This window comes from Chelonia mydas, chromosome 1 (genome assembly GCF_015237465.2).
Source record: "Chelonia mydas isolate rCheMyd1 chromosome 1, rCheMyd1.pri.v2, whole genome shotgun sequence".
Classification (NCBI taxonomy): Eukaryota; Metazoa; Chordata; order Testudines; family Cheloniidae; genus Chelonia; species Chelonia mydas.
In genome coordinates this window covers 331,466,910-331,482,063 of record NC_057849.1, presented here as the reverse complement: position 1 = coordinate 331,482,063, position 15,154 = coordinate 331,466,910, and the positions used below count along the sequence as shown (strand labels likewise).

The window sequence follows — 15,154 nt, the reverse complement described above, 5'->3', positions numbered from 1 at the left end:
AGTTGCGAAATATGGGCAAAACAATTGACAGATTCCCATGTAACATACCTTGGTGTGTGAGCACAATGTTGCTTGCATTATTGGATGATTTAGTTGGGGATTGCTCCTGCTTTGAGCAGGGGGTTGGACTGATGACCTGCTGAGGTCCCTTCCAACCCTGATATTGTATGATTCTATGATTGTGTACGCACGCCAAGACACGGCATGCCAGACCCCATCTTTCCACTGTAGTGTTTAATTTTTCAGCAAGGTTTTCCGCTACGTGTCGTTCTGCTATACTTTCGGTTTGTAGAAGGCGGATTGAAGCTCCCAATTTTCAATATAATGGCAAGTGACAGTCATATAGCTTTCTGTAGTTAATGCTGTCCGGCAGTCAATGGTGAAAGCTACTTTACTGGCATTTTCCAATTTTTCCCAGACAGACTTCACACAGTCTTCATAGCACTTCTCTAGTCACGAGGTTACAGTCTGTCTCACAGGCACATGGTATTCAGGTTCTACAAAACTCATCAGTGCACAAAAACCTGTACCCTCAATGACACTTACAGGCAGCATATCTGTAGTGATCATGGTGCACAAAAATTCCGTGATTTTTCATCACGTTGTGTGTTGCATTTTCTTGAACTACCAGAAACAAACGCTGTCAGCGTTGCTTGATTTTTGTCTTCTTTTTCACATGAAACAGAGGGATGTTTCAGCTTCATATGGTTCAGCACTGCTATGGTACTGTTTACACACCCCAGCTCTATATTACACAGCTTACATTTAGTGGTGTCTTCGGTTGTTTTTGTGAAATGTTTCCAGGCATTACTCCTTTTCGATTGCTCTACCTTCACTAAGGGAACCATAGTTACCAAAAATCACTATAACCTACATGATGTTGTTTGAAGGTTTAATGCTACCAAAGTGTGATGTCGGTCAGTGGCACTGGAACATTTTGAATAGTGGGGGTGCTGAAAGCTAACCCCCTTACCCCTGTCCAACCCTCCCACCCCCGCAAGCTGGGGCCAGGAGCGCGGCCGTGTCTCCAGGAGAGGGGGACTTGGACAGGGGGTAAAGGGGTTGAGACTGGGGCCACAGCTGAGGGTGGGTGCAGGGCCAGCAGCCTGGACCCTGGGCCAGCAGCAGAGCCCCATGTAAAACGTAGGGGAGCTGCAGCACCTCTGCACTCCTAGTTCCTGTGCCTATGAAGTCAGTTTCATAGCAATGGTCCCGACTCTTAACAATGCAGAACCTAGTTCCACATATACTATGAAATGGTACTGCTGCGGCGTTTTCAATGTGCACATTAGGCATTTAAATGTTAACTGAATACATTACTGTTAAGACTGATGCTTATTGGTTAACACTGTACATCCCTAATATGAAGACAGTCCCTACTCTGAATTATTTACAATCTCAGAATCTAAGTGGTATTTCAATGACGGAGGGGCAAAGGAATACAAGCACATTCATACAAGTTGTATATATATTTTCATTTTAAAAAATTATAGATGCAATATTGACTATCCTCATTTGTCCTTCAAATTGGTATTGAATCTGCACTGTAGTAACCATTTGGCTCTGCTGCATACCATGGCACAGTGGTCATACTAGTGCAAATCCAAAATGCAGATGTACACAACGTGGGTCTTACTCCTGCAGTCAGTGTAACCCTGCTTTGTGTTAGCCTGGCACATCCACAGTAAGAGTAAACATATTGAAGTATGTGAATTTCCTTAATACAGACAGGGTCAGAGTCTTTCATTACCCTATGGTGAATGCGACTGAAAATAGAAGCAAAATCCTGTACTATCTGTGTGCGCAATGTACAGACTTCTCCTCTCTGAACTGGTTGTGCATATCCTTTAACATATCCAGTGCTGGTTGTTTTCTAGCATTTCAGACACCGTCTCAGATGTGTGCGAGGGAGGTCATGTACAGTAACATTATACTCATTGATTTCTGAACAAGAGTAGAAGGGGCTAAGGGCATGATAATTATTGTGTATTGTTGTCATAATAAATAACACACATAGTATTTTCCATCATAGGAACCTGTATAGACCCTGTGAGAAAGGTATTATTAGACTGTAAGCTTGGATGTGTGTGCGTGTACAGCATGTAACACAATGGAGCCCTGACTGGGACCTCTGGGTGCTACTGCAATACAGATACACACAATTATAATCATCATCTACAAATGATTTGTGCAGGGTCACATATCAAAATTGAGGTACAGCTGGAAATTGAACGCAGGTTTCCCAACTCTCAGTCCTGTCCTATAACCACAAGATCCGAGTGGCACTCAGACCTAAATGCTGTAAGATACTTGCATTTCTTCATCATCTTTAGCGCCCTACTAAATTCATGGTCCATTTTGGTCAATTTCATGGTCATAGGATTTTAAAAATAGTAAATTTCATGATTTCAGCTATTTAAATCTGAAGTTTCACGGTGTTGTAACTGTGGGGATCCTGACCCAAAAAGTTGTGAAGGGATCCCAAAGTTACTGTGGGGGGGTTGCGGTACTGCTACCCGGACTTCTGCACAGCTGCTGGCAGCGGTGCTGCCTTCAGAGCTGGGCAGCTGGAGGGCAGTGGCTGCTGGCCAGGAGCCCAGTTCTGAAGGCAGAGCCATCACCAGCAGCAGCGCAGAAGTAAGGATGGCATGGTATGGTATTGCCACTCTTACTTCTGTGCTGCTTCCTGCAGAGCTGGGCCTCAGTCAGCAGCTGCCACTCTGTGGCCACCAAGCTCTGAAGGCAGCAGCGCAGAAGTAAGGGAGGCAGGGTACGGTATTACCACCATTACTTCTGTGCTGCTGCTGGTGGGGCGCTGCCTTCAGAACTGGGTGCTCTGAAGGCAGCGCAGAAGTAAGGGTGGCAATACTGCAACCCCCCTAAAATAACCTTGTGACCCCCCCCCCGCAACTCCCTTTTGGGTCAGGACCCCCAATTTGAGAAACGCTGGTCTCCCCCGTGAAGTCTGCATAATATAGGGTAAAAGCACACAAAAGACCAGATTTCACAGTCCGTGATGCGTTTTTCATGGCCATGAATTTGGTAGGACCCTAACCATCTTAAAGCAAGAAACCTTTAAGTTTTATTGTAGGACATAACAAGTATGAGTTTCAACTACTTACAGACATGAGTAATCTGGACTGGAATCTGCAAAGCTGCCATAGGACTCGGAGAGTTGCCTGCATTCTCCTCCAAGTGAGCCACTCGAATCTGTACATGCTGAACCCCTGAATTGGAATGAGTGTTTGATAACCCACTTCCAGATTTGTTTTCCGAAAGCTGGTGCCCTGGGTTGTTTTTTTGGTTCTCATGCAGCTGTTTAAGACCTTTTATTAGCACTAAGGGAGAAAAAGAACATTCATTCTCAGACATGCTGAAGAGGGGCATTTGGAATCAACACTGTGCATCAGATCTCTGAGAAAGATCTAAACTGAGGGTCTCACCCGTTGGACTCTTCGTAACTTCAAGAGCCCCTGAGGTTTGAGAGAGCATGTGCTGCTGGTGGGGAAAGTAATCAAAGCCATCCAAGTAGAGCATCACTGATTTTCCGCCCCAAAGGGAGCACTCGCTGGAATACGGAAAAGAGTAAGTGCTCCCCTGTTGAGGTATACGTTAAGCGTCCAGAGCAGAGAACAGGACCACAAACTCTTAACCAGATGGCTTCTCTTACTGCTGCCTTTGAAAACTAGTTACTAGCCCCATCCCATGATGTTTTCAGCGGCTGTGGGTGAGGCATGTGTCCATATGAAATGGGGATCTTCCTGAGCATTTACAGAATAAACATATTTCAAGAACAGTTCAGGCTCATGCTTCTTTGATCTGCCTAGCTAAAGCCAGAGCTATTGTTCACTGACTTGCAACAAAGACCATGTGGCAATTCTCTCAAATGATTAAAGGCCAGAGAGGAACTGGGAGGGAGACACTAAGCAGGAGTTCCAGCATATAATAAAGGCTGGAAATGCTGCAAGGCCAGGACACCATGAATCTTGTGAGAGACTATGCAGCCTTCCATATGAAGCCCAGCTTTGCTTTTTTCAGTTGAGTCCCGGACAAGATGACGCTTTTTCAAGGAGACATCACAGCCAGCATGTACCCTGGAAGAACGCGATGTATATCTGCTTTGCAGACTTGTCATCTGAAGATGAGAACCTTATCAGAACTGTTTGCACAAACAATTTGAGTGCAATTACTGGTACTTCTTATGGGAGAAAGAACCCAAAGGATAGACAGAGGCCAGCATCAGATAGATCAATCAGCAGAACAGACAGGAAAGTGGTCTAGATTAACCATGGGTTTGTTAGTGTCTGGTAATTCCTATCTGTCTGTGTTCTCCACCTTTTGTTCTCCTTGTGTCTCATTCATCTCTTTAAGAAAAGGAGTACTAGTGGCACCTTAGAGACTAACCAATTTATTTGAGAGTAAGCTTTCATGAGCTACAGCTCACTTCATCGGATGCATCCGATGAAGTGAGCTGTAGCTCATGAAAGCTTATGCTCAAATAAATTGGTTAGTCTCTAAGGTGCCACTAGTACTCCTTTTCTTTTTGCGAATACAGACTAACACGGCTGCTACTCTGAAACCATTAATCTCTTTCTCTGCCTTTTGCTTTCCTTTCCATCTGACTTTCTCCCTGTTCTTCTTTCACTCTCTCTCTGTTTCTCTGTCTGTTTCTCTCTATCTAAGTATTTGTTTAAATCCGAACTCCAATCTAAATTCTCTCTCTCTTTGCTCTCTTTCTATCCTTCTAACAACAATCCTTCTGAACTAGAGGGTGTTTTATGCTGGCATGCGTTAAAAGACCAGCCTCCATTCCAGCTCTGCCTTGGGAAGTGGGCTACTGTGACAAAGAGGCCCATTGGTGATTCACTACTCTGTGTCAGCAACTCCTATCAGGCCCAACAAACTTGCTTCCTCTAACACTGCTGTCATAGAATTTATCTATAAAAATGTTGTCAGAGGTATCAAATGAAAGCTGATGACACACTGGTCATTATTATCATTGTGAAATGTATGTGTTCAAACTATAGAGGAATTATGGGTAGTTACTGATATTATGCTTTAACCAAACAAAGGGAGAATCTGGTTTCTTCCAGACTGGAAGGAAGGTAGCTAACTTCCTGTCTCTAACGTAAATTAAGTATTGTGGAACCAACACAAAAGAAGCTCCATTTGCTATTAAGACAACAGGAAAAAGAGGTTGGGGGGATGTAAATTCAACATGACAGCACACAGGAGAACAAGCAACAGGGAGTACACTTCAAAAGGACACACTTCAAAGGTTTACTGGCTTATACAAGGAAAGAAAAAGCAGCCCTTTATCATCTATTTACTGAGGAAACCCCTTTGATGGTGTAGGGGTATTCTTGAAAATCTGGATCCTGGTTATGACAGAAAATCAGCAAGTGCTTCAGAAAAGCTCAAGTGACAGACTGTTTTAGACAAGGACTGTAGCCTAAATTTTAGTCTCCAGAAAGTGTGTTTTACTTTTGTTTTATTTGTAACCATTTTTGCTTCCATTATTCTTTCTCAGTACTCACTTGAATCTGTGAATCTGTATTCTTTGTTAATAAATTTATATTTGTTTTCACCACAAACAGGTTACAGTGCTGTGTTGTTATAAAGGGCGAAAATATAAAATATTTGTATGCTAAAATTTGTGTATTAAAATTTTAAAAATATAATTAGGAAGGTAAAAAAAAAAAGAAATTGAAGAACAGCTAGCCAAAGACTCAAAAAGTAATAGCAATTTTTTTGTTTAAGTACATCAGAAGCAGGAAGCCTGCTAAACAACCAGTGGGGCCACTGGACAATCAAGATGATAAAGGAGCACTCAAGGACGATAAGGTCATTGCGGAGAAACTAAATGAATTCTTTGCATGGGTCTTCACGGTTGAGGATGTGAGTGAGATTCCCAAACTTGCGCCATTCTTTTTAGGTGACAAATCTGAGGAACTATCCCAGATTGAGGTTTCATTAAAGGTGGTTTTGGAACAAATTGACGAACTAAACAGTAATAAGTCACCAGGATCAGATGGTATTCACCCATCTCATTTTCTAGAGTACATCCAGATCTAAGCATGGATCTGAGTCCAGGAGAGTGAGTCAATACCCCATTGAAGTGGTTGGGATGAGGAAGGCTCAGTGATCTCATCGCTGCTGTTATTGTTAAGCAGAACATTAGTGCAGATACAGAGCAGAGCCTAACACAGGCATTGGAGTGGTCCCAGGATCAGGCAGAGTTTACCTTTTAAAGTACAAAGTCCGGTACTCATGTTTTCCTCTACCTCTTTCATTCTCTCCTTTCTGTTTTCCTGTCCTCCCACAAAAGCTGTTTTCTTTAACATGATGGGGAGGGTGTGTTTTTGGATGAACATAATTGTTTAAATGCAGAAATAATTTTGAACTTAAGGGTGTTGGCACATGCTAGAGGGTAGCAAGAAATAGGCAACATGGATTTGTCAAGAAAAAAATCATGCCAAACCAACCTAATTTCCTTCTTTGGCAGGGTTACTGGTCTAGTGCATAGGGGAGAAGCTATGGACATGATCTATCTTGATTTTGACATAGTCCCACATGACATTCTCATAAGCAAACTAAGGAAATGTGCTCTAGATGAAATTACTGTAAGGTGGATGCACAACTGGTTGACAGACCATACTCAAAGAGTAGTTAGCAATGGTTCGCTATCAGACTTGGAGGGTGTATCTAGTGGAGTTGTGCAGGGGTCAGTCCTGAGTCCAGTACTATTTAATACCTTCATTAATGACTTGGATAGAGCAGAGAGTATGCTTATAGAATTTGTGGATACCACCAAGCTGGGAGGGGTTGTAAGCACCTTGGAGGACAGAATTAGAATTCAGTCTAATTCAATTCATCTGGAGAACTGGTCTGAAATCAACAAGATGAAATTCAGTAAAGACAAGAGCAAAGTACTACACTTAGGAAGAAAAAAAAATCAAACACACAACTACAAAATGGGGAATGACTAGGTGGTAGTACTGCTGAAAAGGATCTGGGGGTTATAATGGATTTCATATTGAATATGAGTCAACAATATGATGCAATTACCAAAAAGGCTACTGTGGGGTTTATAAACAGGAATGTCATATATAAGATATGGGAGGTAACTGTCCCACTCAACTCAGCACTGCTAAGGCCTCAGCTGGAGTACTGTGTGCATTTCTCAGTGCCACACTTTAAGAAAAGACATGGACAAACTGGAGTCCAGAAGAAAGCATCAAAAATGATAAAAGGTTTAGAAAACCTGACCTATGAAGAAAGATTAAAAAAAGCTGTGTATGTTTAGTCTTAAAAAAAAAAAATGATGAAGGGGGACCTGATAATCTTCAAATATGTTAAGGGCTGTTATACAGAGGTCTGTGATCAACGGTTCTCCACATCCACTAAAGGTAGGATAAGAAATAATCAGCTTAATCTACAGCAAGAGAGATTTAGGTTAGGTATTAGGGAAAAATTTCTAACGATAAGGACAGTTAAGCCCTGGAACAGGCTTCCAAAGGAGGTTTTGGAATCCCCGTCATTGGAGATTTTTAAGAACAGGTTGGACAACACCTGTCAGGAACGATCTAGGTCTAGGAATACTTGGTCCTGCCTAGGAGTTGAAGGCTGGACTAGATGACTTTGAGGTCCCTCCCAACCCTACATTTCTATGATTCTATGAATTTGTGAAGCAACAATATGTATCTCTATTTAGAGAGAGGTCAACACATTAGTCAGCTTTTAGTTTATATCCAGAAAAAAACTGATAAATATTAAACTCTCTGTGCAAACTCAATTTCTCAGGAATCTATCACATTTTAGTATGTTTGAAAAGTAAGTATATAATAAACAAGCTACAGAAACCCCAAATTTGGAGTATTTGTTTAAAAAAATACTGCATTTTTCAAAGGTCAATCAAACAATTCCTAGTGTCAATTTGCATATAACATTGCAAAGAGAAATAAAACGTTCTCCCACCCTTGCAAAAGATGGGAGCAGACTAGTTCAAGAGGTTGCAGGACAGAAAGGATCAGTGCAATTGGTGAAAGCTCCAAGACACCAGATTCACTCTCCAATCCCCCACTGTAAACTTTCTACTGCATCTATAGGTAAAGTGGCACATGGCTCCTAGAAAGCCACCCATCTTCCCTTCTTGTTCCAGCTGTGATCCCTAGTGTAGCTAGCTGTGGGAGCAGCTCACATGTACAGGGTTGCAGACCCAGGCCTTTGCTTTTCTGACACTCAATTCAGTCTTCAGTGATACCAGTGGATATTCCCCACCCTGGAGAGCAAATAGCCTTCTGTCTGGTGAGTGGGGAATGGGAAGGGGGACTGCAGCCTGTTGATTCATTTTGTCTATTTAGATTGTAAACTGTCTAAGGCAGGGACGGTCTCTTACTATATATTTGTACAGCACCAAGCACAGTGGGGCCCCACTCTTGGTTGTGGCCTCTAAGCATTCCTGTAATACAAATAATAAATACTAATAATTGTCATAGGCAGGTGTCCATTTACCAGCACAACTCCTTCCACAACTGGCATCCTGCTGGAAGCTTTTACAGGGACAGCAAGGACTGAACAAATGAGCATGGAGACTAAACTAGCCTCTCACTCAAGCAATCGCCCCTCCCGCCCAGCACAAGGATAAAGGACAGACAGACAGTGGTGGGGAAGCTTACACTGTCATTCTCTGTCCCTGCTCCGTTGACAACCAGGAGTCAAGCCCAGGGCTGTCAATATGGCATCTTTCATAATTACTAAGTTCACAATATTTTAAGGTCATAACTCCATTTAGGTTTAACAATACCTATTCCTGAGGAACCTGTGAAGCAGACTTTCTGAAGTCTTTAAAGAAGAGAACAAAATGTGTAACTAATACATTACCAGGGAATGAAACATCTTTGTGGTTTGCAATCTGTCTTTTAATTGTCCACCATTTACTCCGAAGCCACTGTGGTGAGCGGACACTGCTCCATCCTTCAGCCAGTAGATCCCAATTGATTTCATTTTCATCGGACACCTCAAGCTCTGCTATCCTGGCAGGGTTATAGAAAACAGGAATCTGTCAGAAGCTGCCATCAGGCCTTTAAGGGATGTTAGACATCTTTGCTCAAGAACGGATTTAGCCTTCCAAGGCTCCATGCTGCCAGATGTCAAGCGAATCACAGATGTCAGAGATGGATTAGACCTATTAGGTCATCCAGTCCATCTCCCTGCCAATGCAAGGTTGTTCTTCCTTCTATACTTATTGTAGTGCTCTGCCAGACTAATTTTAAACCTCCCAAGCAATGATGCTTGCAACGCTTCCCTTGGGAAACTATTCCCCTAATACATCTCATTGGCAGGAAATACTTCCTGATATTCAGCCTAAGCTTTCACTCTCTTAATTTCACCCCATCACTCCTAGTTACACTGTTCTTTTACCCTAAATAACATCCATCTCTCCTTAGTACGGACTTATGTCTCCCCTTAGATTTCTCTTAGGTAAGCTATACATAGTTAACTATTTAAATCTTTCCTCAAAATCGATCCCTCCAGGTTCTTCAGATGAGGGATTGTCTTCATATATGTAAGCAAATATCTAGCACACTGGGCTCTACTACAATCTGTAGGAATAATCATCATCTCTGAATTCTCTTCAATTTGTACAGTATGCTGGGGAAGGGCTTTTGCCTGTAAGCTGCACAAGCCCTCTTCATAGACCAAGTAGTTGTACTGACTACACTTGCTAGCTAAAGGAACAATCCTAAAGGGATGAATTATGAATGACTGGACAGACTGTGAGAGACTAAATGCATCAATACTATTTGCACACCAATACTAAGAAACATAACCGGGATGTATTGTAATTTACAATCAGTCAGGTTAATCATTTTGAATGTATGTCATAAAGAAGTGACTAGTGCTCTGTAAATCATGCTTGGATTCCCTGCCTATCTCCCCCTTTTATTGCCACCCAAGAAAATGATCAAATCATAACAAAAAATTGACTGGCTGAAAAATCTGAGTTAAAAGTATTCAAAACAGAAGAGGAACTGAATGGCTCAGAAGGTGTCTAGGGGACTATTGAGCCTTTCACCACTTGGTTATCAGTTCAACTCTAACTCAGGTAGGGACCAAAGGTGGTACCATCTGGTGGCCTACATGAAATGAAATTGTGGTCTCAGTTTATTTCCTTGTGGACATGTGTCCACATCACAGAAACCACCACCACACTTGACCCTCGTTGGCAACCTCAGCAGAGAGGCCAAGGACTGAATGGGCAAGGAGACTGAACTCCCCTCCAGTTCAGGGCTGAAGCGCATTGGTGGGGCAGCGTGTGGGAAGCTTGCACGGTCGCTGCCTGTGCTGTACCTGTTCTGTGGAATAATAGAAGACTTCAGTCTCCAGGGCTTTCAATCTGACACCTTTCACGAGCACTAAAATTCACTAAAAAAACAAAAACAAAAATAATGTTCAATATGAAATCTCTGGGAAGTGTGAACACAGCAGCCATTTTTGGCGTGTTCTTGAGATCTCTTAGTGCCTGGGAAATCAGCAAAAGGGACCCCAATGGAATTCTACTAGTGTCACTTTTTTACTATGAAACTTTTTAAACTGAGAACACAAACCTCAAGATTAGATTTATTTCATCCTCCTTAGTCCATTCAGTTCCACCACTCTGTTTCCAGTTCAGATAGTTAAGCCATTTGGAGCGGCATTGCTTTTCAGAGCGTGTTCCGACCCGTTCTGCCACAGCAGCCCACGATACCCCTTGTGTGACAATGTCACCTGGCTCCGTGCTGGTTAGCTCATGTACCACTTCTGCTAGCCTCTTTTCTTCTTCTTCTGTCCATTTTCCTAACAAAATAAAGGACAAAAACATGCAAGTTAACTAACAATACAAGCCATCTTAATCTGCACAGCAGATATGGAACCATACGGCATTTTGTGATTGGAAGCGGCACTTCACAGTTTTCTGGAGTTTAACCACTTGCATAACTGTAACGCACTGTACCTCAGGGGAACACCCAGCACCCCCATGTTCATCCTTGTAAAATGATTGTGTGGTATTCAATGAAAAGTCTGTCATGTTGGGTGTCTTCGGAAGGCTCATGATCCACTGAGCATTGCTGTTACAGTAATGTTATAGGTTATATAATTTCATGTATATAGTTATGAGGCTGAAAATGTATCCTCATGGCTTAAAGCAAGCCCAGGCAAAAACTCTCCAAGAACAGAAAGGCAGTTCACACCTCATCAGGGCCTCACATGAACATAGGATGCAGGCCTAGGTAACAACAAAAGGATCTGTTAGATTCTCGAGTGAGTCAGCCCCCTTCTTTTGGTCAGTTTGGGACTGCAGTGAGGTAATACTCACCTGATTCTGAAGGGGGTGGGGCAAAGCCAATAGGGAAGAAAAGACATGAGAAAAGGTAGAGACATTTGCCATGCTCTTCTTCTCTCTTCCACCAACATCTACAGACACCACACCAAGCGACTGAAGGGCTGATCAAAGGGCAGAGCCTGGCTAAAGAGCAAGCAACCAGCCAGCCTGTGGTGGGGATAGCTCACTGGTTTGAGCATTGGCCTGCTAAACCCAGGGTTGTGAGTTCAATCCTTGAGGGGGCCATTCAGGGATCTGGAGCAAAAATTGGGGATTGGCCCTGCTTTGAGCAGGGGGTTGGACTAGATGACCTCCTGAGGTCCCTTCCAACCCCGATATTATATGATCTAAGTTTGTAAGGGCATTGAAAGTGTTAAGATCAGCTTAGAATGTGTTTTGCTTTTATTTCATTTGACCAAATCTGACTTATAATCACTAAAAATCTATCTTTATAGTTAATAAATTTGTTTGTTTATTCTACCTGAAGCAGTGCATTTGGTTTGAAGTGTGTCAGAGGCTCCCCTTGGGATAACAAGCCTGGTACATATCAATTTCTTTGCTAAGTTGAAGAACTCATATAAGCTTGCAGCGTCCAGCGGGCATAACTGGACACTGCAAGACGGAGGTTCCTAGGGTTGTGTCTGGGACTGGAGATACTGGCTAGTGTCATTCGGTTGCACAATCCAAGGAGAAGCCTACATGCCAGAGGCTGTGCGTGAACAGCTCAAGAGTGGGGGTTCTCACAGCAGAGCAGGGTAAGGCTGGTTCCCAGAGTCAAGGATTGGAGTGATCTAGCAGATTACTGGTCTGGATGACACCAGAATGGAACATCACAATAACATTAAACAGTCCTAGTGTCCTAGACTAATATAGGAGTTGCCCCATGTACTAGATACATCGCTTTGACGGTCAGATGTTCCAACAGTACATCATTAACTCATTCAAATGCTTGTTGGTCCACTGCAGCAGGGAATTGTTTAATTGTTTAAAGGCAACATCTTTGCCCCTGTCAGCAGTAAAAATGGGAATATTCAGGAGTTATACTGCGAAAACCAAGCATACTCTGTTCTAGTTATCATCCTCCTCATTCAAGCTCCTCCCTCAACTACCTATTTATTTGTATGCCCATCAGCATAGTATGTTAATGCTCTCCTCAATCAAACAAGATACTGCTTCCTCAGAAATACCAGAAGGAGACACACACCATATCCCAACTAACAGACGGGAAGCCTCACTATCTCCCACTATGAATCTTTACACCCCTGCATCAAGCCACTTCTAGCTCAATGCTAATTTTTCTGCACACACAGCCTTATCTTCCAGTGCGTCTGGTCTGGCCAAAGCTGTTTCTGTCCTGAAACAAGAATCAGGAATTGGCAGAGACTGTGACAATAAGTCACGTCAAGAATGCGAGACTGAGCAGATAAGCAGATACCAGCAGACAGGTCAGGAGAGACTCCCTTCCAAGAGTCTTTCCCAGCCTCATGTCCTAGTGGCCAAAAACCCTCTTTTGGTACATCCAGGAGCCCCACTGAGCTCCCCTCCCGGCGGGGACTTCAAACCTAGAACTTAGGTCACCAGTTAGCTACCTCAGTCAGGAGTTACACACCTGGAGATTAGCCAAGTTGTAAAGGTTTGAATTCTGATTCACAAATGTTTTTACAACTTTAATTCCACAAGTCTCTCTGGCAAAAATATAATTTCCTTGGAAGAGTGACAGTGGTGAAGCAAAGAAACCCAGCCATGAGATGATTATTAGGCTCTCATCTCAGTGTAGCCACTGACTCACTTTGTGATCTCAGGCAAGTCAACCTGTCTGTAAAACTGAGTAAAAAACTGAGACATCACTGAAAATAAGGGGACAGATCCCTGGGGAGAAAAATCACAACACATTGAAGAGCACCTCAATCTATATTTAGGGTTTGTTATGGAACAGTGTATTCAGTTTTGGGTCACTGGTTCCTAACATTAAGTGGTGGTTAAGTTATCAACCTATTTTAGGGCTTTCTACAGCACACATCAGGATAGCATCCAAGCATGTACATTGCATCTGCAGTAAAATATCCTTATGATTTTGAGTCAACATTATGGATTAACCTCTTGCCGTCAAAACGCCTCATGGTACAAGATCATAAAATCTCACAAACTGAGCAGTCCAGCTGTCAGTGTTTGGATGCGAAACATGTAAGGAAAAGCCTCAGTGCGACAGGAAGTAATGCTGGTGATTCAGTCTGTGTGCCACATTCACTCTGGGTCAGTACTGAAACGATGCTCCAGCATGATGCAAAGTACTTCTGCTAAAAATGCTGACTTTCAGATGAGACATAAAACCACAGTTCCAGGCCCCTTGAGTGTCATTAACAATCCCATGGGAAAATTACATGGGTATTAAATCCAGAGTCCTGGCCAAATTTCAAGTGGGTAATTATATACTGGCTACCTAATTTTCCCCTTCATTTTAAATAAAGTATATTTCATTTCCTGTCCTACAATATTGTGCAGTGTTGATATATGCTGTTTAATAGTTTCTTCATTTTAATTCAGCAATAACTACAATTTAGCACTGAGTGAAATGACACACATATATATAGAGAGAAAGTTTGTAAAAATCCTATGATTAAAATGTATCAAATACTTTGTAATTCATCTTGATGAAAAGTACCATAGGAACATCACAGCTCAAGATTGTTATTAAAGGCCTACAAAAAAAGTTACATATACATTGTAATTTTTATTGCCCTTTGTGACCTGAAATTAGAAATAAAAAGACTTAAAATAAAAAAATTACCAAATTTTATGCTAAGCCTCAGCCTGAAGTGAATTTCCTAGAGCACAGGAAATCTCTAAAAACAACAGAAAGAGATAACAATGGAGAAGTTGACACAGCCTTAACTAGAATATCCTTTACTGACACCACTATACTACCATACCTGTGTGTTATAATACCATACCTGTGTTGCAGGTGTCCTTCATCAGCCTACATCGATCTTTTACAGATGAAGCACTTCTTCCCAGTGCAGCGCCTATTGTTGCCCAATCATTACCATGCTTTATTCTTAACCTAAGTGAATACAGTCTGTTAGCATTTTGTTCAAATGACTGACACACCTATATTGCGTGGTAGGCAATAATAAATGTTATATTACTGGAGTGTGAGCACTGTCACACAGTAGATGGGACTGGTCAGAATGGCAAAGTTTTATTCCTAATTCTTGCTGCTTATTTGTCACATTATGCTGGAAGCGATTTAGCCTGACCATGCCTCAGTTTATCCATCTGTAAAATTTACCTGCCTCACAGGAATGTTGTGAGGCTTAACTAATTATTGTTTGAAACATGTTTTGAGATTTTCAGATGAAAGGTCCGACTCCCATTCCAAATTCTTATCTATTCCCATGGGGAGACTTTGCATTTAGTACAGAGAATATTCATGAAGCCTGGTATAATAGGTGCTGAAAAACTGGGAATTCTATAACTCACCTCCCCAGGAAGCCAGTTTACACTGCATCTTGCCTCACTACTTTCCTATTTCTAAAGCTTATGCATTCCCCTTCCTTCACCACTTCTCAGAGTGGCTTAAAATATTAACCATGGTTACTTATTCATTTCAATTTATTATGAACCCATCTGGAACTCTAGGTGCCTTACAAAACGCATAGAAACTTCAACTGGATCTATATCCAAACAAAGTAACTCCCACCTTAAATCCTCCATTCTTCCCATCAATGCAAGCTGTATCCTAATCAACCCAATCAATCCTTAAGGAAAAGCCTGGGAAAACAGATAAGC

The 15,154-nt window shown here is 42.1% G+C and overlaps 1 protein-coding gene across 4 annotated transcripts in view; it reads right to left on the bottom strand.

The window, feature by feature from the left end:
• DMTF1 (cyclin D binding myb like transcription factor 1) overlaps positions 1-15,154 on the bottom strand; it is a 56,083-nt gene that overhangs the window by 17,375 nt on the left and 23,554 nt on the right. For all 4 annotated transcript variants that reach the window (XM_037889267.2, XM_043552586.1, XM_043552592.1 and 1 more), the window contains 4 exons: positions 14,317-14,426; positions 10,611-10,839; positions 8,884-9,035; positions 3,123-3,338 (listed from right to left, as the gene is read on the bottom strand). In XM_037889267.2, the coding sequence (XP_037745195.1) occupies positions 3,123-3,338; positions 8,884-9,035; positions 10,611-10,839; positions 14,317-14,426 (707 nt within the window). The remainder of the gene's footprint in view (positions 1-3,122; positions 3,339-8,883; positions 9,036-10,610; positions 10,840-14,316; positions 14,427-15,154) is intronic.